The sequence below is a fragment of the Aphidius gifuensis genome, linkage group LG5, assembly GCF_014905175.1.
Source record: "Aphidius gifuensis isolate YNYX2018 linkage group LG5, ASM1490517v1, whole genome shotgun sequence".
Lineage (NCBI taxonomy): Eukaryota > Metazoa > Arthropoda > Insecta > Hymenoptera > Braconidae > Aphidius > Aphidius gifuensis.
In genome coordinates, this window is record NC_057792.1 from 1,841,892 (window position 1) to 1,866,195 (window position 24,304).

The 24,304-nt window shown below is 24.6% G+C and overlaps 2 protein-coding genes across 2 annotated transcripts; both read right to left on the reverse strand.

The window, feature by feature from the left end:
• Positions 1–730: 730 nt before the first annotated feature.
• Positions 731–5,401, reverse strand: LOC122856726 (L-lactate dehydrogenase B chain-like). Its single transcript, XM_044158511.1, has 6 exons — positions 5,207–5,401; positions 1,877–1,994; positions 1,563–1,736; positions 1,320–1,493; positions 983–1,224; positions 731–913 (listed from the first exon to the last, which is right to left on the reverse strand). The coding sequence occupies exons 1-6, from the start codon at positions 5,339–5,341 to the stop codon at positions 737–739; spliced, it is 1,020 nt and encodes a 339-aa protein (XP_044014446.1). The 5' UTR covers positions 5,342–5,401; the 3' UTR covers positions 731–736.
• A 1,030-nt stretch (positions 5,402–6,431) lies between these two features.
• LOC122856727 (L-lactate dehydrogenase-like) lies at positions 6,432–10,432 on the reverse strand. Its single transcript, XM_044158512.1, has 7 exons — positions 10,168–10,432; positions 9,959–10,022; positions 9,697–9,846; positions 9,224–9,341; positions 7,197–7,535; positions 6,901–7,118; positions 6,432–6,710 (listed from the first exon to the last, which is right to left on the reverse strand). The coding sequence occupies exons 2-7, from the start codon at positions 10,013–10,015 to the stop codon at positions 6,522–6,524; spliced, it is 1,071 nt and encodes a 356-aa protein (XP_044014447.1). The 5' UTR covers positions 10,016–10,022; positions 10,168–10,432; the 3' UTR covers positions 6,432–6,521.
• Between the last annotated feature and the right edge of the window lie 13,872 nt (positions 10,433–24,304).

Below are 24,304 nucleotides of genomic sequence, written 5' to 3' on the forward strand. Positions count from 1 at the left end.
AAAAATGGGCCCAGTCCACTCTCGGAAGCTACATCGCGCATATATATTTTTATATTTTTATATAGATATATATTTATGTATTTTTTTTGGTCTCTTCAACATCCCAATTCTCTTTTATATATCAACTTATATTTTTAAGAACATTCATTTGCTGTCGCAAAATTTCTTTCTTAACTCTCTGCACCTTTATAATAATTTTTTTTTTTTTATTTTATTTTTGTTACATTTATTTTTTTTAAATTCTTCTTCTTTTTTTGTATTCATTTTTTTCCATCTTCTTTCGGCTTCTTAACTTGGACAACCTCCCCTTTTATATATATATATCACCATTTTTTTAACAAGCAAAAGATAAAAAAATTTAAGGTAAAAAAATTCTCTATTCCTCGATGAAGTCGTACAGCACACGACAGGAGCCGCGGGCACATTCGTTAGCGCGTATGTAATGAATCACTGAAGCCAAAAAACGTGACGCTTGTGTCGCGTTATACTTTTTATCCTGAACTCTTTTAGTAATCATATATAAAAAAAAAAAATTTCAAATGTTTAATATTAAAATAATAATAAATAAAATGAAAAATTTCATAAAAAATAATTTATAAAAATTTTAATTTTATTTTTCAACATTCAAAAATATTTTTTAATGTTAAAAAGTTGATTTTTCTTGCTTAAAAAATTTTTTCCATCCAATTTTATTGGTAATTTTAAAGAGTAGAATTTTTTTTTTTGCCCTTATAAATTATTCAAGTTGATCTAATATTGTTTTTTGAAGTTCATAAATTGATTTACTTGATTTAATTAATTTCGATTGTTCTTCATCAGTGTATGGATGACGTATTTTTGATTGAACACCATTTTTACCAATAATACATGGCAATGACATGAAAATATCTTTTTCATAACCATGCTTACATCCCTGAAAGAATAAAAATAACAATTAAATTAAGACACTAAATACCTTTTCAATTAATAATAATGAATATACCTTAATATAAGTTGACACTGTCATGCATACACAAGTATTACGAATAACAGCATCAACAATTTCACCAACACAAATACCAACACCCCAACTTGGATATCCCTTGTTTTTAATTAATTCATCATCGATATTAATTACTTTATCATGAATAATATTCCAACCTTCGGGATCAATTTTATTACCAATATCTTTATTTATATCTTTCAATTTAACTCCCATTAATGAGACCGCAGACCATACTGGCACTTGTTAATAAAATCATAATAAAAAAATTAATTTTATTTTTATTTTAATTATATATTCAATCAGCCAAATGAAAGTCAAATAAATTTATCAATACCTGAATTGGAAGAATTTTCACCAATAACCAAAGCTTGAATTGAACTTGGTGAAACACCAAGTTGTTCAGAAATATAATATTGAAATTTACAGCTGTCTAAAAATGTGCCAAGTCCAATTACACGATTTGGAGGAAATCCAGATAATTTCATAGCAGCAAATGATAAAATATCAACTAAAATAAATACATAAATTTTAATAATTACCAAGACATTAATTAGATAGAAAAATAAGGGAAAGTTACCTGGTTTTGAAACGATAATTAATATACAATTTGGTGCATATTTACAAACATTTGGAATAATATATTTAAATAAATCAAAATTTTGATTTAACAATGTTGATTGTTGTTGATCATCATGTTGTTTACCACCTGTGGTGATGACGCAAACAGCTGCATCTCTAGCTGCACTGTAATCTGGACAGGTAACATTAAATGTCTTATGGCTTCATCTCTTTATAATAATACCAAAGGCAATATGCACAACTACCACGTAAAAAAAAAAAAAAAAATAAAACTATGTTGACCTCTTTAAACTCTCCAACGCTCAAGCTCACCTTTGGTCCCAACGATCTTTGGATTACCAAGACAACCACCCGCGTGACTTATATCTTCAGCAGTTTCCTTAGCAAGTTTCTCATTCGTGTCTATCAGCACCAGCTCCGTAGCAAGGCGCTTTAACAAAATAATATTTAACATGAAAAATTATTTATTTACTCAATATATAAATAAAAGAAAAATTTTTAAATTGATGATATTTTATTTTTTATTTTTATATATTAATAAATATAGAAAAATTAAATGTACATATTCCATTTGATTAATGATGATAATTTTTATTTTTTATTTATAAATAAAGTTCAATGAAATTAATTTTTTATATTTTTTTATTTATATACACTTGTAAATATAGCAATCAATTATTTGATTTAATCTTTTTGTTGACTAGATTTATTTTTAGTATTGATATTAATTTAAAATTTTATCACTTTGATGTTGATTTTGCTTTTTTTTATTTTTGTATTTTAATACTGTTGATTTAACATTGCTAAATTTCAAGTTAATGCTGACAATATTCAAAAATCTCACCGTGATTATTCACTCTTGAGTAATTACATGTCTCTGGTTTTCTATTTTTTTTTTTAAATATAAATATATCTTTCTTGAACATTGCACACCCGCTGAGTATTCAGGACCGGCTATGGTAACGTGTCTCTTCAACATCCATTCATTAAAAAATTCGCAAATGAGTTGCTGGATCCAGTAGCTGTTTTTTTATTTTTTTTTTTTAATATAACGCATCATGCATCTTCAGTCTATATTATTTTACCCATACTAAAATCAATTCATCAGATTGATTAATAATTTCGAAACAAAAAAAACAACTTTATCCGAACAAATCAATTAAATAAATACCAAATAAATAATCAACAATTTGTGTATGGTACTTTGACAAATCTACTGGTAAATTCTCGTTCTAAAATTGTCGATGAAAATGGTGGTTCGTATGTCAATGTTTTCCATGAACACATTGAAACATTTGTATTTAATTTTGGCTTTGTTGTTAAACCACATTTATTGTTAATTGTTGAATAATTTTTTTTACACTGACAATATGTCATTGATTGATTTTGATAATTATTTTCAATTGGTTGATGCTTTTCATAGAGCATCAAACGACCTTTTAATGATGGACATTTATTTTTTAAATAATTTTGTAAATTTGGTCCTGGACATATTGATGATATATTATTGTCAATTGATTTATGACGTTTTGTTATGTCAATGAGTGACAATGACGGTAATATATTTATCATTTTATTATTTTTAACACATGCCGATACTGGACGTTTTGTATAAATTTCATATTTTAATGTACTTGATGGTATTATACCTGGTTTTATTGATGAACATGCCGATGAATTTAATTCATATTTTTCAATTATACTATTTATTCTTTCTGTTAAACTGCAATTATTGCTTTTATATTTACACATTTTTTTTTTGTTATTTAATTATTTTTTTCTCATTCATTTTAATCATTTATTTTCATTCTACAATGTAGAGACATTTTTTTTTTATTAAATTTAATCAACGCTATTTAATTTTGATTCAAGACTGAAAATTTATAACCAATAATTATTGACAGAATTGTATTTACGAAAACTGTTTGGCATTTTTTTTTTTTAAATATTTTTTTTTGTTTATTATTGTTGTTATTATTTACTTGAATTATCTTTGTTCTGTATTTTTGTTTTGCTTAATTTTTTTCTTTTTTTAATGGTGAATTTTCTATGGGGTAGTCACGAAGTTTCTATGCATGTTAAAAGGGTCAGTATCGTCGTTAGTGGTTTATGTGTTTGAACATCCTGTTCCAACAAACCTTTCTATTTGTTTATTTTAATATATAAAAAAAAATATTAAATACAAAAATGAGAGACACATAAAAGTGTTTTTTTTTTAATTTTTTTATATTTATTCATTGTAAATGCATTGTACCGGAAGTAGACATTAAAATTATAAATACAAAAGTAACCCCGGAATTGCGCGTCTACGATCACACTGACACATTTTATGATCATAAAATATAAATAAATATACTTGTCCCTTAAATTTTAGCAGAAATTCTTATTTAAACATTGAAAATCATTCAACTATTTCCAAGAATAATATAAAATACATCCAACAAACTACAAATGTCATCTAATTATATTATATTTGTTAAAGAAAATAAAGAAATAGAAAAAACCTTTTATTATTCTTTTGAATAAAATATTCTTGTTAATTGAATATAATAAATTAAATTAAATTTTTCAATTTTAAAAATTACATTAATATTTAATTTAATAAATATTTATGAAAATAATAATATCTTTTTACACACAAAACACCAAGAGATAAATAAAAAATAAAAAAAGAAAAGAAAAAGTTAATCAGTTGCTTTAGAAGTTCATCTGAATATATACTACAGTATAAAAAATAAAAATAAAAAATGCAAGTGAATGAAAAAGCAAGGAGTGGATTTCAAATTAATTTTTCTTTTTTTTTTTTCGTTGGAGTTGTGAGATAAGACTTGAATTTTGTCCTCTGACTTTGGTGTAGTGCATATATATTTTTTTTTTCATTTCGTCGACACAAAAAAAAAAAATATATATAAAGTAAGTTGAGAGAATTGAAAAAAATAAATATAAATGCGTTTGAAAAGAGTTGATAAAAAAAAAAAAAATTAAGAATAAAAAAAAAAAAAGGGGTAAATCACGTTTGGGAGTTGAAAAAGTGTGCGGGGGCGATGTTCGGTATACGTGTAAATGCTCGCCTTACGATCCGATACCAGCAGGACCCATCAAAAAAAATAAAAAAAAAAAAAAGGATACATCACAAACTAACAGGCCAACTGAATGTGCTTCTTTTCTTTCAGCATCCAATTTCCCATCAGTGGCTCATTAACATGGGACTTCTCACTCTCCCTTTGACCATTCGGTAGTTTATATTTTTTTTATTTTATTTTTTAACCTTCTCATCTTATTTTCGCATCAACAAACAAGCCTCAATCTATCCATTGATAAATCAACAACATCATGAACTTTTTCTCTCTGATCATGGCTAGTCTTTCTAAATCAGCAATCTTTTTTTTTTTTTTTTTAAATATTTCTATCCGATATATTAACGAATTAATAGCATTATAAAAAAAATATCAAAAAAGGGTCTAGCCTTGTCTTGGATTTCCGAGGGGCCTTGACCACTCGACTCCTGTGTCATTATTATTTTATAAAATATTATTTTCTAGTTTTTATATTAAAATTTAATTTACCATCAAATTAAATTTATATAAGACGGATATTTTTTTTTGGATATAAATTAAAGATTAATCTGAAATATTTATTTACCTTAAATAAAATTGCAATTGTAACAGCAACATCAACTCCAACTATGACAACCTTGACACGATTTATGTCAGGAAGTTGATCAGTCTGCTTTGTCAAAAGATAAGTAGCTGTATTTCCTGTTTTTTTTTGGCTCATTTTATCCCTTTGATTGACGCTAACAATATCAAATTACCATCATCCAAAATACAAAAAAAAAAAATAAATAAATAAATAAATTGAGGTTAGTATCATTAAAATATGACAAATACTTATCGACAATAGCCAAAGCCAAATGAAAAAAATAAAATAAAAAAAAACTGAACATCAAAAAATAAAAAGAATTCATATATTTCGAAATAAAATTGATGCTCTATCAGTGAGTCAGTGAAAACATAAAATGCAATGACCCGATGGTTGATGTGTCTTGTTAAATATTAAAAAATAAAAATACGATGGGAATTGATGTGTAGATAAATTGAAATATCCTTTTGAAAATTGGCACGATCGTATTCCGCAATTTATACAGGAAGTTTTATATGTGAAACTAAAAGCCATCAGGATATTAAGGATAATCGAAGTATCAGCTGGACACCAGACATATATACTTGTGCCAAAAAAAAAATTATTATTATTTTTTCATTTCCTTTTGAGGTCAAATTTATCAAATTAAATTTATTCCATTATCAATTTTTATTAAAGTTAACCTTGAATTTATATTTTAAATTTTTATACGATCAAAATAAGATTGTTAAGTAGTTTAATAGAAAATATGCGCGTGATCGATCACCAGATGCTCTATCGCGATTCGCGCAGGTGCGTGTATCCGATCTTCTTCCTCATTTCTTCAGCTTCTTATATTCCCATTTGATAATTTTACCATATAACCCACTGCAATATACTGAGATTCTCATTTCCGATAGACTTGCAAAACTTTTAGAAAATATTTATATATAAAATGAAGAACCGCTATACATTTTGTTATTTTTTATTTTTTGCAACAATCCATTCATCCATTCAACTAATTTGATTTATATTTTTTACTGAATACATTTTCACTTTGCATATGAATATATTTTTTAAAATTATTTTTCAAAATGAAAATGTATATTTATTTTATTTTTTTTCATCTAGACATGATAATAAAGTTGTAGGAATTTTTGTTGCATGAGGTTGGGAAAAAAATAAAAATTATATAACTATTGTTGGCTTTATATATGAAGTTTGATAATGAAAAAATGTCGAAGAATGACTTGATAAAAATATTTATTATTATAATTATAAATTTATTATTGTTAAGAATATATGAATGTTTTTTTTTTAAATAAATAATGATGATTCAGGTCGATTCATCAAGTTCAAGTATGCCACAATCACGAAGTATATTTCGAATTCCATCGGCGGATGTTTGAACGAATGATTTTTCTTGATCAGTTAGTTTCTGTCTTACGGTGTGATGAACACCTTCCCTCCCAAGCACACATGGTACTGACATGTAGACGTCCTTGTCGGTACCATGAACGCAAGTCTGAAATAATGATTCAAAAAAAAAATCAACATTATTTTATTCTCATATAGATGATGATAATAAAAAAAAGTATATTTATTTAATGATTGTAAATAAAATAATAAGTACATAGAAATTATTTTTAAAAAAGTATCATTGACACATTATTGATGTTGAATGATATTTATCGTGATTTTAATTATTTACTTACGTGAATATATGTTGATACTGGCAATACGACTTTTGTATTTCTAATAATTGCATCAACTATTTCAGCTGTACATATACCGAGACACCAAATATTTGATTGATTATTATTTATTGTATTTATCATTTCATACCAACGTTCTGGATCATTTTTATCACCAATTTTTGGATTAATATCACGTAATTTTATACCACCAACATGTACACCAGACCATATTGGAACTTGAAGAATTATAAACATAAAAAAATATGTAGTTTTTCTTTTAATTAATGATAGATGTTTGATGAAATTAAAAATACCTGATGTGTCACCCTGTCCTCCGATAGTCAAACAATTAACAGAAGTATTTGCAATACCAAGTCTTTGTCCCAATTGACACTGAAGTTTCATTGTGTCTAATAATGTTCCAGTACCAAGTACTCTGTTTGATGGAAATTTTGAAAATTTCCATGTTATATAGGACATGACATCAATTGGTCTTGTTGCAACAAGTAAAATTGAATGACATGCAAATTTTGATACTGCTGGTATGACTTTTTTAAATATTTCTAAATTATGTGATAAATTTGGTTTTTCATTGGTGCCGTTATCACCAATTGATATTATTACAACTGTTGAATCTTTCACCATTGTTATATCTATGAAAAAATAATATTTTAAATAAATAAATAAATAAGTAATGCAAGTATCGACTTAATAAAGACACAAAAAGATATTCTAATTTTTGTAATCACACAACGGGATTTGATGATGCAGTTCAACAAAAAATACAAAAAATATTCGTTCTCATTCCCAGACATGTTTTTTTTTTTCTATTTTTTTTCTATTTTATAATTTAGACACAATTTTTTTTTTTTTTTTATTTCTTAATGGATGTTTATTGATTTGTCAAGAAAATCAAATTTTTTTTCATGTTGCTGAGCTTCTGGACCCAACGATTACCCAATAAAGAAAAAAAAAAAAAAACTAACATTTGTTTTTACATTTTTTATGGCTTTTTTTTTGTGTTTAACTCGAAACTAAATAATAAAAATAAAAAAAAAAACATTTATAATGAACCTACAAAGGTATTCCGTTATTTTTATTTTTTTATTTTGACAATATATTTGAATTTTTTTTATTTTTACCTAAGGTTTTTGATTGAGATATTCAGATAAAAAATACCTATAAAAATTCTGGGAAAAATTGACCAACAAATTAAGACATTTCTTTGCATAAAATTTTTAAAATTTTTAAATATCCAAGCTTTATGTTTCCGGGGACTTTTAAAATTTTATATTATTTATTTTTTTTTATATTTGAAAAAGATCAAGGTGTTGGTTAAAAGAGGTGAGAACAAGGTGTTCAAAAATATGTGGTAAAAAATAAAGAAAGAAATAAAAAAAAATGAATTTTATTTTAAAATTTCTGTTTGATAATTTCCATCATGTCTCACCGGGGATAAATAGCCAAAAATAAAAAATAAAAAAATACAATCGTTTTAATCCATACGTGGCATCTAGCTCGATTTGGATGACCAGATAAAATCCAACGTTTTGGAATGGCTCACCTTTGAGAAGCATCAGTAAGACAAGAGGTAGTCTTGAATGTCGTCGTTTTCTTTATTTGATATTTTTTTTATTTTGATGATGTGAGAGATGAAGAAAGGGAGTAGTGAATATGAAGAAAGAAAAAATGAAAAAAAATAAAATATAAACGGGTGAAAAGATCGGTTAACGAGATTAGTCAAGATGGAGAGAGCATGGACCGTGTCCTTCCATCGTCCAAGAATCGTGTCCTGGCCACCGAGCTGTCTTTTACTTTTCAACGTGAATAAAACTCGAAGCAACGAGCGTGATCCGTTAAAACGACCAATCGTGCACCCGTTGATCGGATGAACTGAATAAAATTTAAAGGGCATTGCGACAAAAAAAAAACATTAAAAACTTAATACTTGAATTTATTAATACAACTTCAAATTCAAATATTGGTATTTTTTTTTTTTTTATTTTTTCTGAAGGTAAAACCTTTTTTATTTTATTAAAATTTTCTGTCATCTTATGTATGATAATTTTTTTTAAGTAACAGGTGAAATATTGTCAGGTGTCTTTATCAATTTTTTTACAAATTTACTGACTAGAATAATTAATTTTAATTTTTTTAAATCATGATGTGAATTTTTTTTTCTCTTGATTTTAAAATACCGACTTTGAAGCTGACAAAATAATTTAAATTATCATTGTTTTTTTTATTTTGTTATAAAAATGGTGGGAAAGAATTAAAAAATAAATTGAAAATAGTTAAAATAAAAAGTTAAGGTAAATTAAAAATTTTGGGAATTTTTTACCAGATGTACCAGTGACCAATGGATTCCCTAAGAAAATTCCGGCATGCCGGATGTCCTCGGCCTCGGCCTTTGCTCGGGATGCATTCTTATCGATCAGACAAACTTCGCTTGCTATTCTCTGTACATGTTAAAAAAATTTTCACCGACAAATTAACTCACTTGATCATTCAAATTACTTATTTTTCTAAATTTCATAAATTTAAAAAAAAAAGCTTTTCTTTAATGATTTTTTTTCTACATTTACTCTTAAGTCTTATAACTCAATTATTTTGCCAAATTAAATTTTATTTATTTTATTTATTTCTAAATTTATAATATTCTATTATTATTATTTTTTTTTTTTTATTAAATTTTATATATTCAAAGTTTGAAATTCTTAAACATTAATTTTTTTATCCACTTTGAATCTTATTTTATTTTTATATTAAATTTTATATTTAAAAAATAAAAAATGTATTAAGATAAATGCATACCCTCATGAGGATAGTGATCGCACAAGCTATACCGACATTTCCTATTCCAACAATCGAGACTTTTAGACGATTCGGATAAATGTCACATTGACTAAGTTGGGTCGTTATTAGAGCATTCTTGGTTGTCGTTGTGATCGGACCTCTGTCAACCTAGACATTTTAATTCAGTTTTTTTTTTATTTTTGTTAAATTCAACTTTAAGAAAAATACTTTCAACTTCAATAATAATAATTATTATTATTTTGCAAAATTTTTAAAATACCTGAATTGGTTCTTTGGATTTTTTGTCATCAACTTGTTGGTTATCTTCGTCGCTCATTTTTCAGCTGAAAGAAAAAAATATTAAAACAATACAAGATAGTTAAAAATAAATATATATTAAATCAGAAGCGAATGAAATCATCAAAAAAAAAAATAATGCAAAGTACGTTGTGTGTGGTGGAAACCCCGTGGTCTTGAAAAGGCAACTACCTGGCTTCTTGACGGGTTTCCGCGCACAGTGATATTTACACCCTGCGGATGTCTGATCAGTATATCAATACTATACTCGACATACTACCTATTCATCGATGAAAGATTCCTTATTTTAACCACTTGAAATATGCTTCAAAAAAAAATATATTAATATTACAAACAAAATTATAAGACACCCGTAGTCTTATAACCTGAAATAATTTTAATAAAAAAAAAAAAATAAAACCGACACAAATAGACATGTCATAAATTAAGAATCCCCTCTTGAAAAAAAAAAAATATCAAAACAAGATAGTCACTTGTAATGATTTAAAGAATAATGTTAGTTTGCTGACTTCATGTTGTTCAATTTAAAAGGATATTTAAAATAGTGTTACAATTTTTTTAAAATATTTTTTTAATAATAAATTTCATTATAAAAAAATTAAATAAATAATTCAATTATGAAAGAGATATTTTAATTTATTATTTTTAAATAATATTACAAAAGCATTTCATATTTTTATCATTATTTTTATTTTTTTAAATTTTTTTAAATTTGCCTAAACACCAGAGAAATTCGGACTTTTTTTTCGCCAGCTTAGCTCGTTAAAAAAATATTCCTAAAATTAAAAATCCAAAAAAATTATTATTTAAATATTAAAATAAAATAATTCCCTAAGTAAAATAAATTAATTTCAATTACTTATATTTTTTTTAGATGTCTAAATAAATATTTCAAAGTGGCGCGCACTAGAAATTTTCTATGCAATTTTTATTTTTTCTTCAAATCCAAGTTGAAAATAAATTTAATAAATTCTTTACTTTATTCTATGAAAAAAAATAAAATTGAATAATTTTTATATGTCTCCATAATGCATATACTTAAGTAAATAAAAAAATGCATTGAATAAAGTCTTGCTCAAAATATATAACATTTTTTTTAACTATTTTTTATTTATTTATATACATTTTTTTTCATTGAAAAAGGAGTTGCAGTATATGTGTATGTGGTGTATATATAGTGAACTTATCCATCGAGGCACGTTATAAATTAGCCGCAGGTAGTTTCTATCGTCGACGTGAAAACATGGCCATGTGGATAGTAACTATGCTGAAAGGCTCTTTCTATACCCCATTCACTTGCTGGTGTAATGCACTTTATACACCATACGAACAACATCCTGAAAGTTCTCACATTTGTCACATTTAATAAATTTTTTTTTCCATCCAAAATAGAAAATTTAAACAATAGATAATTATCTTCCAGCAAAAAAAATTCACTCAATATGTTCAGGAAGATGTTTTTAAAATTGAAAATATTATTTTACAAATTTAAATTTATCTTTAAATTATAAATTGTTTATTATTATTTAAAAAAAAATTTAATTATATATGAATGATGCGAATCATTTAAAATCAATTAATAATTCTATAAAAATTTATTTCCCATTATTCATTTAATTATTATTTTTAAATTAATAATTTAACAATAAAAATCTAACACAAATTTTTACATTAATTTGTTAAAAACTTTCAAGTATTTATAGAATTTTTTTTTTCAACATAAATGTTACGGTAAATTCTTGGTTTCTCTCGCTTCTGTAAAATAAATAAAATCCCATATTTTTTAATTATATTAAATACACGATTAAATTAATTCGATAATAAACTATCGATTGGAATTTATACAGTTAAAAGTGTGAATTGATAATAATCATAAGCGCCATCATAATTTTTTTTTTTTTTTTTTTAATTTTCAGTACTTAATTCTCATCGCGATTATCTCTAAAAAAAAAAAATATATATTAATAATAATCTTTATAATAAAAAATAATTAAAAAACAAAACTCTTGTATATATATTTTTTTTTTATTTATTTTAATCACACGTTAATGTTGGCTCACCCATCACAAGTAAAAATATATTTTTAATTTATATTAACATAAATAATAAGCCCCTGGTTTAATAAAATAAATAAAAATTAATACAACATATTTGAGTTGTATATAACACACCCCAAAATAAAAATAAACCTCCCTTTTATTATTTAAGACAAAAAAAAAAAAAATAATTTTATTTTCAAATATACACTGGTTGTGATTTTGTTTATCGATACAAACGCGTGCTGACTGTGAGCATACAATCTTTAAAGCTCCCTCTCTTGCAATATTTTTTTTTTAGCTTTTTTTATTTTTGATCATACTGATAAACATCTCAAGAAATAACCGCCGTTATAAGTGAGCATACAAGTGATGCTCAAACCATCACACATACATAATAATATATTTAAGATATATATACTCTCTCAATGTTTATATTGAATAAGTTCAAATAATATACGAGGCCATAATGTACGAATAGTCATGCAATTATGTATCCATATACTGATTATTATCTAAATTCAAACTACGCATTCGTAATTTAACACTGATTGTATTTATCAAAATTATTTTATTATTATTATTTTTACAAGTCATCTTTATGTCACTTTTTATCTCTCAACTGTCTATATACATTTTAATTCTTTTTTTTCGATTTTTCTTAGACACTAATTTCTACTATAATATACCCTTGGCGAAATATATAATAATTGCATTGATATTTATCGATAAAATTGTTTTGAATTTTCAATCGTACTTATTCAATCTTGATGTTATTATTTTTAAATTTTTATATTAATATTATTATTTATTTAATTGGATATTTTTAAATTCTTGGAAATTGTATCGATGAAAAAGTGATAAAATAATAAGTGTATTAAATGTAAATTGACATAGACACAAAGTGTCAAATTATTATTATATTTTTTATCTTATTTTTGTTACAGAAAAAAAAAATGAAACTTGTGAGGTCGAATAATGGAATCGTGTGAACGACACTCTTGATGACTATAAAGGTAAGAAAATACGACAGTACAGACCTTTTCTTGCATGCCTTTACCACAAAGCCAATACATGCAACCAATGTTGTATTTTTTTTTTATTTATTTTTTATTATTGTTGCTGTTATTATTATTATTATTATTATATTTTCTTCTTAGCTTCTTCTGGTGCTTATTTTTCTGCACATGGAATTTTAATTGGCTATTTGTTAGGCCCTGAAATTTTTTAAGATGTCGACATAACGCGATGCCGACTATTGTTCTCGTGCCAATATAAGCGATTATTTTGACTCTTAAGATACAAGTATTTCTTCATTCAACCCTCTTACAACTATCATTCGTTGCTAATCCGTTATCTTTTTCTTCATTCAACTTGTTTAGTTTATCTATTTTTCAATATATATAATTATACATTTTTATATTTTAAAATTTAATTTATTCATAATATTGCAAGGTAAGTGACAAGCATATATATTATTCATATATTCTCGTATAATATTTATTTATTTTGCTTGAATAAAAAACTACTGTAAATTTAAAAATGTCAAAAATATTAATTAATATTTTAAATAGTACAAAACAATTTAATTAAGCTTGAAAGTCATTTTTTTTGTTCTCATTGAAACAATATTTTATGAAAACTTTTTGTTATGAAAAAAAATGGAAAAATAAAAGAGGGGATTTTGATTTTATCTGTAATATTAAGATAATCAGTTTTAAACAATTTATTGAATTATTTACAGGAAATCCGACCGTACGTATATAAATCATGACTCCCCCAAAACCATTAACCAGAATTTCCTTATCGTATTAAATTCACTCATCATCAGATTGCATAAATTATTATAAATTTTTTGTTTAAACACATAATGTCAATATTAAATATCACGATAGGCACAAAAGTATAAAAATCACATGAATATATAAAATCGATTTTTATCAATGGTCTTCTAGCATTATGCAAACATCTCTTGCTAGCAAGCAGATGAAGAGGGAGAGATGAGATAGTGAATATATAGTTTGCCGTAGTTGTCAGGGTATAAAAAATATAAATATATATAAAATATAAAAAAAAAAAAAAGGGGGTATATAATGGACACAAAGACGGGGCTTTCCCACCCGAGTAAACCGTGTGCACGCATAAATAACAAACATCCGCGCACGTCTCTTTCGCACAGACTGCTATTTGCAATCTTCAAGGTGGACTACGGTCGGCAGGATTTCTTTTATACCATAGTCTCATACAGTATAAAATCACATGAGTTTAAATTTTCTAGACCCCCACGGCTCGTTGAAATATCACAGTATGTTTATAAAAGAATAAATTTTTTTTTTATATATAAAAAAAACGACGACGACAACAAGTGTGTGTCTGTTTTGCGTTTCGATATATTCTATACGGTCACTGAATAAACTAAGTATTAAATATATATACGCAAATGCAATAGAAAAATAAAATATTTTTAAAAAATTCTTATATTGTCATATAGAAAAAAAATTATGCAAAAAATTTCATTCCTTTTTTTTTCAACAGATTTAATTTATTGACTTTTTAATTATTTTTATTTTTTTATTTAACACAATTATTTATTATTTAATTTTTTTTTTTTTTTTGCAAGCATCATTTTTTTTTTATCTTTTAATTTTATATATTTAAAATTGTTGGACTTGAGGGTGCTTCAAGGGGGCGAGGCTGCAATATGTACACAATTGTTTATGCGCATGTACCGCCCAATCGAAACGCATCAGAAACACATTGAAATAAAAAAATTCAGTGAAAAAATAAAAATAAGTATTAACAATATAAAAATAATAAAAGAAAAAAAAAATAAAAATTTCAAGCAGCAGGTTTTTATACGGAACATTAAATGGCCGAAAGAAAAAATGAGAAAAAAAAAACGACAGAAAGGGGCGACAGACTGTGGCGTCATATCTCGAGGGATTGTCGAAACCACCACCACACATGGAACATTAGTTACGATGGGTACTCTATACAGTCGTGTATATATCTTTTTCCTCGTGGGGGACGTTCATAAAATTTATATACTCGCTGGGGTTATATTCTCTCTTTCGATACTTGTGTTGTTTTTTTTTTTTTTAATTTTTTTTCAAATTTTTCTATCGAATTAATATTATATACTTTTTTATTTGCCAAAATAATAAATCATAGTTTCAATAAATAGTCAAAGACATAAAAAAACAATATTTAATTTTTAATTTATTATTTTTTTTATAATATATTGTATATTTTTATTGTGAAATATTTTTTCAAATTTATTTTCGGCCAATATGTCGTAAAACTATAAAATTATATTGGCATTGTAAAAAGTGGATACAAAAAAAAATATACATTTACATTTTTATATAGATAATAGCAGTGGTCATATTGCGGAACGTATATGTAATTACCAAATCGCAATGGAAGCTTTATGACCATGTACAACTCGAGTATTAATTTTCTCGAAAAAAAAAAAAAAATAAGATACTGCAGCAATTGCATGAGGGCACAACTTGCAAATATAAAAAAAAAAAAAAAAATTATATTCAATTATATAAAATAATAGAATATATAAACTGATGGTAATTTAATTTTTTTTTTTTTATTTTAAATTATCTTGCAATAGCAAAAACTATTTTTTTTTTTTTTTTAAATATAAAAAAAAATACATACACCCAGTGGAATGTAATTTCTTTTATTATTATTAATTTTAATATTTTAATTTTTATAGACAAATCAAATTTCAATTCTTAGAAGAAATTATTATAGAAAAAAAAATTATTTTATATATATAAAAAAGCACTGACAACGGATTGTAAATCTTATGACCAAACAAAAGAGCCACTGACTTGCCTCTCGATCTTGCCCATTTATTTTCTTGATAAATATCCTTTTTTTTTTTTTCGCAATTTTATATATATATATATTTATAATATAGTTTGTATAAAATGCTCCAAGCATCAATCGACAATAAATTTAACAATACAAAGTCTACAATTACACATTACACACTGATTTCTTTTATTTTTTTTTCGAATAAAAATTTTTAAATTAAAGGAAATTCGCTCTAAACAAAGATTATAATCTTTAATTTTTTTTCATTGTTTATTTTTTCGTTCTATTTAATTCAAGGAATATACCTATTAATCTATTTAGCAGTAGTAATTATTTCTTTTTGTTATACTGATGTATAATAAATCGAATGAAAATGGAATTTAATCGAAAAAAGAGTTTGGCTATTCAGGTCATGCTTGTCGAAAAAAATATTTCTAGATCGAATTTTCGTGAAATTATTTTTCCAGTATTTAGAACAAACCAAAATATCAATATCCTAGAAATTTTAGAATTTAGGTTCAATTATTTTTATTTTTTTTTTGCAATTTTAAGTGTTTCGAAATTAATAGAAAAAATTCCATAATTTCGACGATTCATCCAATTTCGAAAAAAAATATTTCTAAGCGAAAATTTCATGAAATTTTTCTTCTGGTATTTAAACAACACTCAACAACTATTATCCTCAAAGTTTTATAAATTAATTTCAATGATTTTCATTTTTTTTTTCTGATTTTATAATTTTTCTAAAACGAGATTTTTATTCAAGTTTAATAATTATCGAAATTAATTTTTTTTTATTTCGAATATTATTCAATAAAGTTCAATGAGCTATTTATAATGTCAAATATATTTCTCTTTCATATTAGCTATAAAAATTTAAATATATTATCAACTATCATCCCTTAAAAATGTATGAATAATATTTTATAATTTATTTATTTATCCACATGTCGTTTATTAATCGATATGACAATCTTGACATTATTATTATTATAATTTTATTTGTAATTTAATTTTTTTCATATTTTCTGATAGTTCCCACATTGAATTATAATTTTTACATATTTCTATACAATGTGAATGAGAAATAAAAAAAAATACGTCTCATCATAAAATCACCTTTCAACCGGTTTTCCAAGTTCCATTAAACGTTTCACTACTTTGCATTTATATGAACTCACAAATACAAGTTTGCATGTACATCGGGACATACATATATTGGCAAAATAATAAATAAATTAAATAAAAAAAAAAATTTATATATAAAAATAAAATAATCATGTGTGTTAGGTACAAAGGGTCCGCTAAATAAAATAAAAAAAAAATACTTTATATAAAAATAAAAGCTCAAAAAAAAAAAAAGAGAAAAAAAATTAAAAAATAAAGATAAAAGTTTATACAAATGATATAATATAAAAATTAAATGATAAAAAAAGAATGTTGACATGAATGAATGATAATAATGAGTTAAAAAAATTAAAATGTTGAAATAAATGTAGAAAAAAAAAAAAAAAAAAGTCCAGTGAGAGTCAGATGAATTATGTTAAACGCCTGTTTAAATACATGTACGCCTAGAGGGAGGTTAAAGAGAAGGAGGGGTTAAAAATATGAGAAAATAAAAATGAATTTTGTATGTGAAATTGTTAAGGATACACATCCTCGAAGTCATGAGGCACACCAAGGCTCATTCGTCTTCTCGATTTATATTAAATAGCTCTGTAAACTACCTGGGTCCAGATAGAGCACCAGTTATTGCCAGTTTGTTCATACACTTACCAGTCTATAATTCAAAAATATATATTATTCAACATACACATTTAGTATTTATATAAACCATATTATATATCTCGTATCATTTTTCAAACATTCAAAACAAACATATCCATATACATTTTTTATTTCAATAAATTACATAGCTAAAAAAAAACAATTTTAATCAACTTTTTACATTTTTTTTTTTCACAAATGGCGTTTTCTTTATAGTAAAAGAGGGTTTTAATTTTTTTTTTTTTTTTTTAAATTTCATTAATCATTTACATGGGTTCAAAGTTTTTCGGAAAAAAAAATATAGGTCAAATGGGCTTATGTCCTCGATAATAAAATAAACATGCTGATTTAATTTTTTTTGTTAATAAATTTTTTTTTTTCATTGAAGGAAAAAGGGTTGTTATCTATGCAAACCCTTTTGCTATTAGCAGCTTTTTTTTTTTTTTTTTTGATAATTGAAAAAGTACCTATCTCTATGGGATATTTTCTCTTTTGTTTTTAGCTTTTTATTTTTTATCAGTATATAGAAATAAAAATAAAACTTTTTAGTAATTAAATATTTTTTGTGTTAATTTTTTTTTGATGCTTGAAACACTTGAATCTTTTTTTATTTCAATTTAAATATTTTTAGCAATTAAAACCTTTTGTTTGTAAAGCATCGATACATCTATTTTCATTTTGTTAATTAAAAAAAATTAATTATTCCATTTAACATAAAATTTTCAATGATAAAAAATTTACATTAAAATACTTGAAACAGTTTTGGAAAATATTTTTTACATAATGTTTTACAAAATTTAGTACGTTGTGTATATAATTAACTCAGTTGAAAAAAAATATAATTTATAATATTTTATTTAAATAAATTTATCAAAAATTTAATATTTGTTTTTTGATAAAAAATCAGACACACGTCAAATCACCAGTTAATTTAGTTGCCTATCGTATTAGAAAAAAAAAAAAAATTATAGAATAGATGAGTCTTTTAGCGGAAGTTGAACCACAAAAATTAAATATAATGTGGAATAAATTGATGATTTTGCCTTTGTGCTTGTGTGTAATAATAAACGGTAAGTTGTTTTATAATAAATAAAATATAAAAATTAAAAAAATCATCAAAGTATTGCTTAATTTATTTTTAAAAAACAGTTGCATATGGAAAACAAGGAAGTAAAGTAGTTGGTGGTATTCCTTTGACATATGAAGAGCACTATTTTGTAGCATCAGTACTGTGGCAAGGTGTCCATGTTTGCAGTGGAACAATCATCAATGAATTTCACATTATAACAACAGCAACTTGTGTAACAAATGAGGAAAATATAATTTACACAAATCTTCAAGTTTTAACTGGAACATTTAATCAAAATGATTTTGGTCAGTATGGCAAAATTGATGATGTTGAATTTGTTATTATTCACGATGATTATGCACCACTAGAATTTTGGGCTAACGACATTTCCATTTTGAAAGTTTGTTTTATTAAAAAATCTATTTGAAATAATAACAGTAATAATTTTTTTTTGTCTATTTAATTATGATGTTTGTGTTTGCTTAAATTTCAGTTAACACAGCCATTGGTTTATTCGATATTTCGATGGCCAATAAAAATTGGTAATAGACGAAGAGACAACAGATACAAAACTACAATAATGGTTGGATGGGAAAGATTTTTAAATGAGATAAAACTTGTAGAAATTAAACTGAGTTTAAAATATGAAATTGATTGCCAAATAACTAATGAAGGATTTAATTTTCATCCAAGTCAATATTGTTATTCAAGCAGTGTACATTCAAGAACAAAAACATCTAGTGTAATTTAAAAATTATAAATTAATTGAAACATTGTAAATTACATAATTATTGATTACTATATTTTTTCTTAATTTTTGTAGGGTGATAGTGGAAATCCTGTTATTACCGTGAAACAAAAATATTTATTTGGAATGGTATCATTAGTTCCATTGGAACCAGTTCATGATTTCATCATAATTATAAATATTCCATTTTACAAAAGTTGGATAGAGACAACATTAGACAATCTTTAACAACAATAAAATTTTGTAATGATTTGACATTAAATAAAACCTTTGATTCATGAAAATAAATACATTGAAATTTTTTTTTTTATTTTAATAATAGAACGGCCCACATGAAATGATAAAATTATATTTTTATTTCACAATTAATTTAGATAAATCACGAAAAATTATCAAAAAGTTTATAGACATTTTGTGATAAGGTGATACTGTGAAACTTAAATACAGCTTATATTCTAACTTGACAAAAATAAATATTAGCATATTTTATAATTTACAAGCATGATAAGTTGAAATAGTTTCGTGAAATATAAATTTGAAAAAAAATAAATTATTCAAGTCGCGACAAAAATTCAAGACAGATAGTAAAAATGATGTGGAAAATATTATTAATTTTAAAAGTGTATTTACATTTTATTATCACAAGTAAGTAATTAATTAATTTAATTTAAAAAAAAAAAAATTCGAGCTTAATAATTTTTCTATTTTTGAAAAATAAAGCTGGATATGGAAAAAAAGCCGATAAATTAACTGGTGGTACTTCTGTACTTATTGAGGAATATTCTTTTCAAGTATCTATTTTGTGGCAAGGTTATCATGTTTGCAGTGGAAGCATCATTAGTGAACTTCACGTTATTACAACAGCAACTTGTGTAACAAGTGATAAAAATATAATTTACGGAAATCTTCAAATTTTATCTGGAACAGATTATCAAAATAACTATGATGGTTATGGTGAAATTAATGACGTTGGACAAATTATTATTCACGATGATTATGCACCACGTGAATTTTGGGCTAATGATATTTCAATTTTAAAAGTTTGATTTAAAAATTATTTAACACAAAAATATTATTTTTATTATGTCAATAAATATATTTCATTTACAGCTAGAAAAACCATTGTTATTTACTGTTGCTCAAAGACAAATAACAATCCAAAAAACATTACCAACGGTAATGAAAAGAAAAACTCTCAAACTCATTGGATGGGAAAAATTTACAGACGATTATGTTCGATTATCTCAAGTTGATATAAAAACAGCATTAATAAGAGAATGCTCAAAGTTTTATGTAAATTTTTATGACATCCATTTGGGTCAACTTTGTTATTCAACAACATCAGATGCACAAAAAATTTCAAATGTAAAAAATTGCTTTTTATTACTATTATTTATTTGATATTTATTTATTTATTTTTTTGATCCAGGGTGATAGCGGGAGTCCAATGGTGACACTCAAGAATCGAGCTATTTTTGGAATTGTGTCATTAGTTCCATTAGAACCAAATAATCATATGTTTATTGCAACTCAAACTGCATTTTACATTGAATGGATTGAAGAAATTATGAAGCTAAACTAGACCTTGACAAGGACGTTGTAGATGGACATAATAAATTTTTCTAAATACTGGCATGTCAATAAAATCATTGAACAAATAAAAAACATATTCTTTCTTTTAACAATATTATATACTGCATGTTTTTTTTCATAAATAAAAAAAAGCTTAATTAAAATGTCTTAAATACATATAAATGATATTAAAAACTTGGTATTTATATTTCGATAAGGTGAATAAACTTTGTTTGTAAAATTGATAGTAAAAAAATTTTAGATATACTTATCATAAACAAAAAATAAATATCAATACTAATCTTTTCTAAATATCGAGTGAGCTCGTGGTCAAGTGAGCAAGTCTTTAGGTTTTTGAAGCTTATGGCTTGGGTTCAAATCCAGACGGGTAATATACGTTTCGGAAGATCATATGTGCAAACGATCTTAATAAATCGGTCTTTCAAGTGAACGGAGGCATCCAGCGTTTAGAGCAAATAAATCCTTTGCCAGGAGGAAGTATTTGCCCTAAACGCTGGATCCTTTTTTTGCAATATTTTGATTATTTTTTATTAATTTAATAATTTCAATAATGTTCATTTTTTAATAATCTTAATAACAATGTCGTACTATTTTTTAAAAATAATTCCTAAAAGTGTTTGCAGAAAATACAAAAAAATGCACTTGAACAAAATCAAAATTATTTGGTCCTTGTTACGTCCTCAATTTGCGTTGATATTTACATCTCGTTATATTAATCTTGTGTATTTTTATTAAATTTAAACAGTTGGAAAAATCACTTGTTGTTATTGTTATTAATTAAATGGATTGAAGAAAGTATGAAGCTCAACTACACCTTGGCATGGACGTTAATAAATTTTTTTTTAATACTGGCATGTCAATAGAATCATTAAACAAACAAAAAACATATTCTCATTTTTTAACAATATCATATACTGCATATACCTTTTTATAAATAAAAAAAAATTAATTAAAATGTCTTATAAAATACATAGAATAAAAATATATATTTAAAAAATTTTTTTCGTATTTTAATTATCATCGATGTAATAAATAAAAAAAAAATAAATAAAAAATGATATTAAAAACTTGGTATTTATATTTTGATAAGGTGAATAAACTTTGTATTATTTCATAATTTTTTGAAATTTATAATCAGTGTCTTAATATGATAAAAAAATTGAAAAAATTTTAGTTAAATATTAAGTTGTGCTAACGACAGTCAATCAAAATGTTTTTAAAAAATTTATCACATTTAATTGTGTATTTATTTTTCATCATTAACAGTGAGTTATAAATTGATATATTGAATAATTTTAATTGACAATAATGAATTTTTTTAATTTTATAAAGCTGGAGTTGGAAAAAAAGTAAATAAATTAATTGGTGGTACTCCTGTTGATATCATCAGGTATGGATTTCAAGTATCTGTTAGATGGGCAGGTGAACATATTTGCAGTGGAATGATCATAGATGAATTTCACATAATCACAACAGCAACATGTGTAACAAATGATAAAAATATTATTTATGCAAATATTCAAGTATTATCTAATACATATGATCGAAATGATATCGATGAGTTGGGAAGTTTTAATGATGTTGCTTTAGTTATTCTTCACAATGATTATGAACCACGTCAATTTTGGGCTAATGATATTTGTATTTTAAAGGTTTGATCAATACTAAAAATATCACAGTTAAATTAAGTAATGAAAAATATATTAATCTTGTGCATTTTTATTAAATTTAAACAGTTGGAAAAATCACTTGAATTTAATAATGTCAATTGTTGAATTTCGAGGTTGTAAAATTAATAGTAAAATATAATAAATAATTTTAGATACACGTGTCGTAAACAAATTATAAATATCAATACTAATCTTTTCACAATATCGAGTGAGCTCGTGGTTAAGTGAGCAAGTGTTGCAACTTTTGGGGCTCATGGCCTGGGTTCAAATCCAGCCAGCAGCATTTCTAATTTCGAATCATGAACTGGTCTTTCGATGTGATATTCTTAATATGTCATGACTGATTTGATTATTCCATTAAGTGAACGGAGGCATCCAGCGTTTTAGAGCAAATAAATCCTTTGCCAGGAGGAAGTATTTGCCCTAAACGCTGGATCCTTTTTTTGCAAAAAAAACTACCAATTAGTCCTTTGATTATTTTTTATTAATTCAATAATTTCAATAATGTTCATTTTTTAAAAATCTTAATAACAATGTCGTACTATTTTTTAAAAATAATTCCTAAACGTGTTAGAAAAAAATAAAAAAAAATGCACTTGAATAAAATCAAATATATTTAGTAATTATACTGTTACGAGCTCAATTTGCGTTGATATTTACATCTCGATATATTAATCTTGTGTATTTTTATTAAATTTAAACAGTTGGAAAAATCACTTGAGTTTAATATGATTCAGCAACCAATAAAGCTATTTACTTCAGAAAGAACTACCAGCCAGCTTCAACATTTTTGGTTTATTGGTTGGGAAAAAATCTTAGACATTCATAGTGTCCTTGCAAAAATTGAAGTTACTTTAAAACCACAAAAAAATTGTGAAGATTTTGGCCAAATTAATCCAAGCCAACTTTGTTTTAAAACGAAACAGGAAACACATATAATTGAAAATGTATATAATAAGTTGTTGCTGTTATTAATCAACTTTATTTTTTGTCTAATGAGATAATTCTTATTTTCAGGGAGACAGTGGTAGTCCAATTGTAACTCTTAAACTAAATCATCTTTATGCAATTGCATCGTTAATAACATCAGATCCAAATAATAATTATATGGTTACAACTAAAATTTTTACCTACTTAAAATGGATATATGAAATAATTAAAAAAACTTAGACGTTTACCAGAGTGTTAAAAACAAGTGAAAAAAAATTGTGTAATATCATCAATTTTAAATATTAACACACAAGTAACACATCATATTTTGAACTCATTATTGTCAATCATAAAATAAATAAAAAAAATAAAAACTCGTAATTTCAATCTTTGATAAAAAATTTGGTTAATAATTTATTATTCAGTTTACCCATAATGATGATATTTCTATTACACATTCTATCACATATAACTGACGATTAACCAAATGATACCACTTTCAAAATCCAACAAACTTTGCGGCCCTGTTGATGAAATAAAAAAATTAATATTTACATTCTGATAAAGAGTGTTGAAGTCTTCCTAAAAATTAAAGCTTTTTGCGTTAATATTGCTCAATTAAATGATGAAATAAAAACGTACTTAAATAGATAAAATTGAA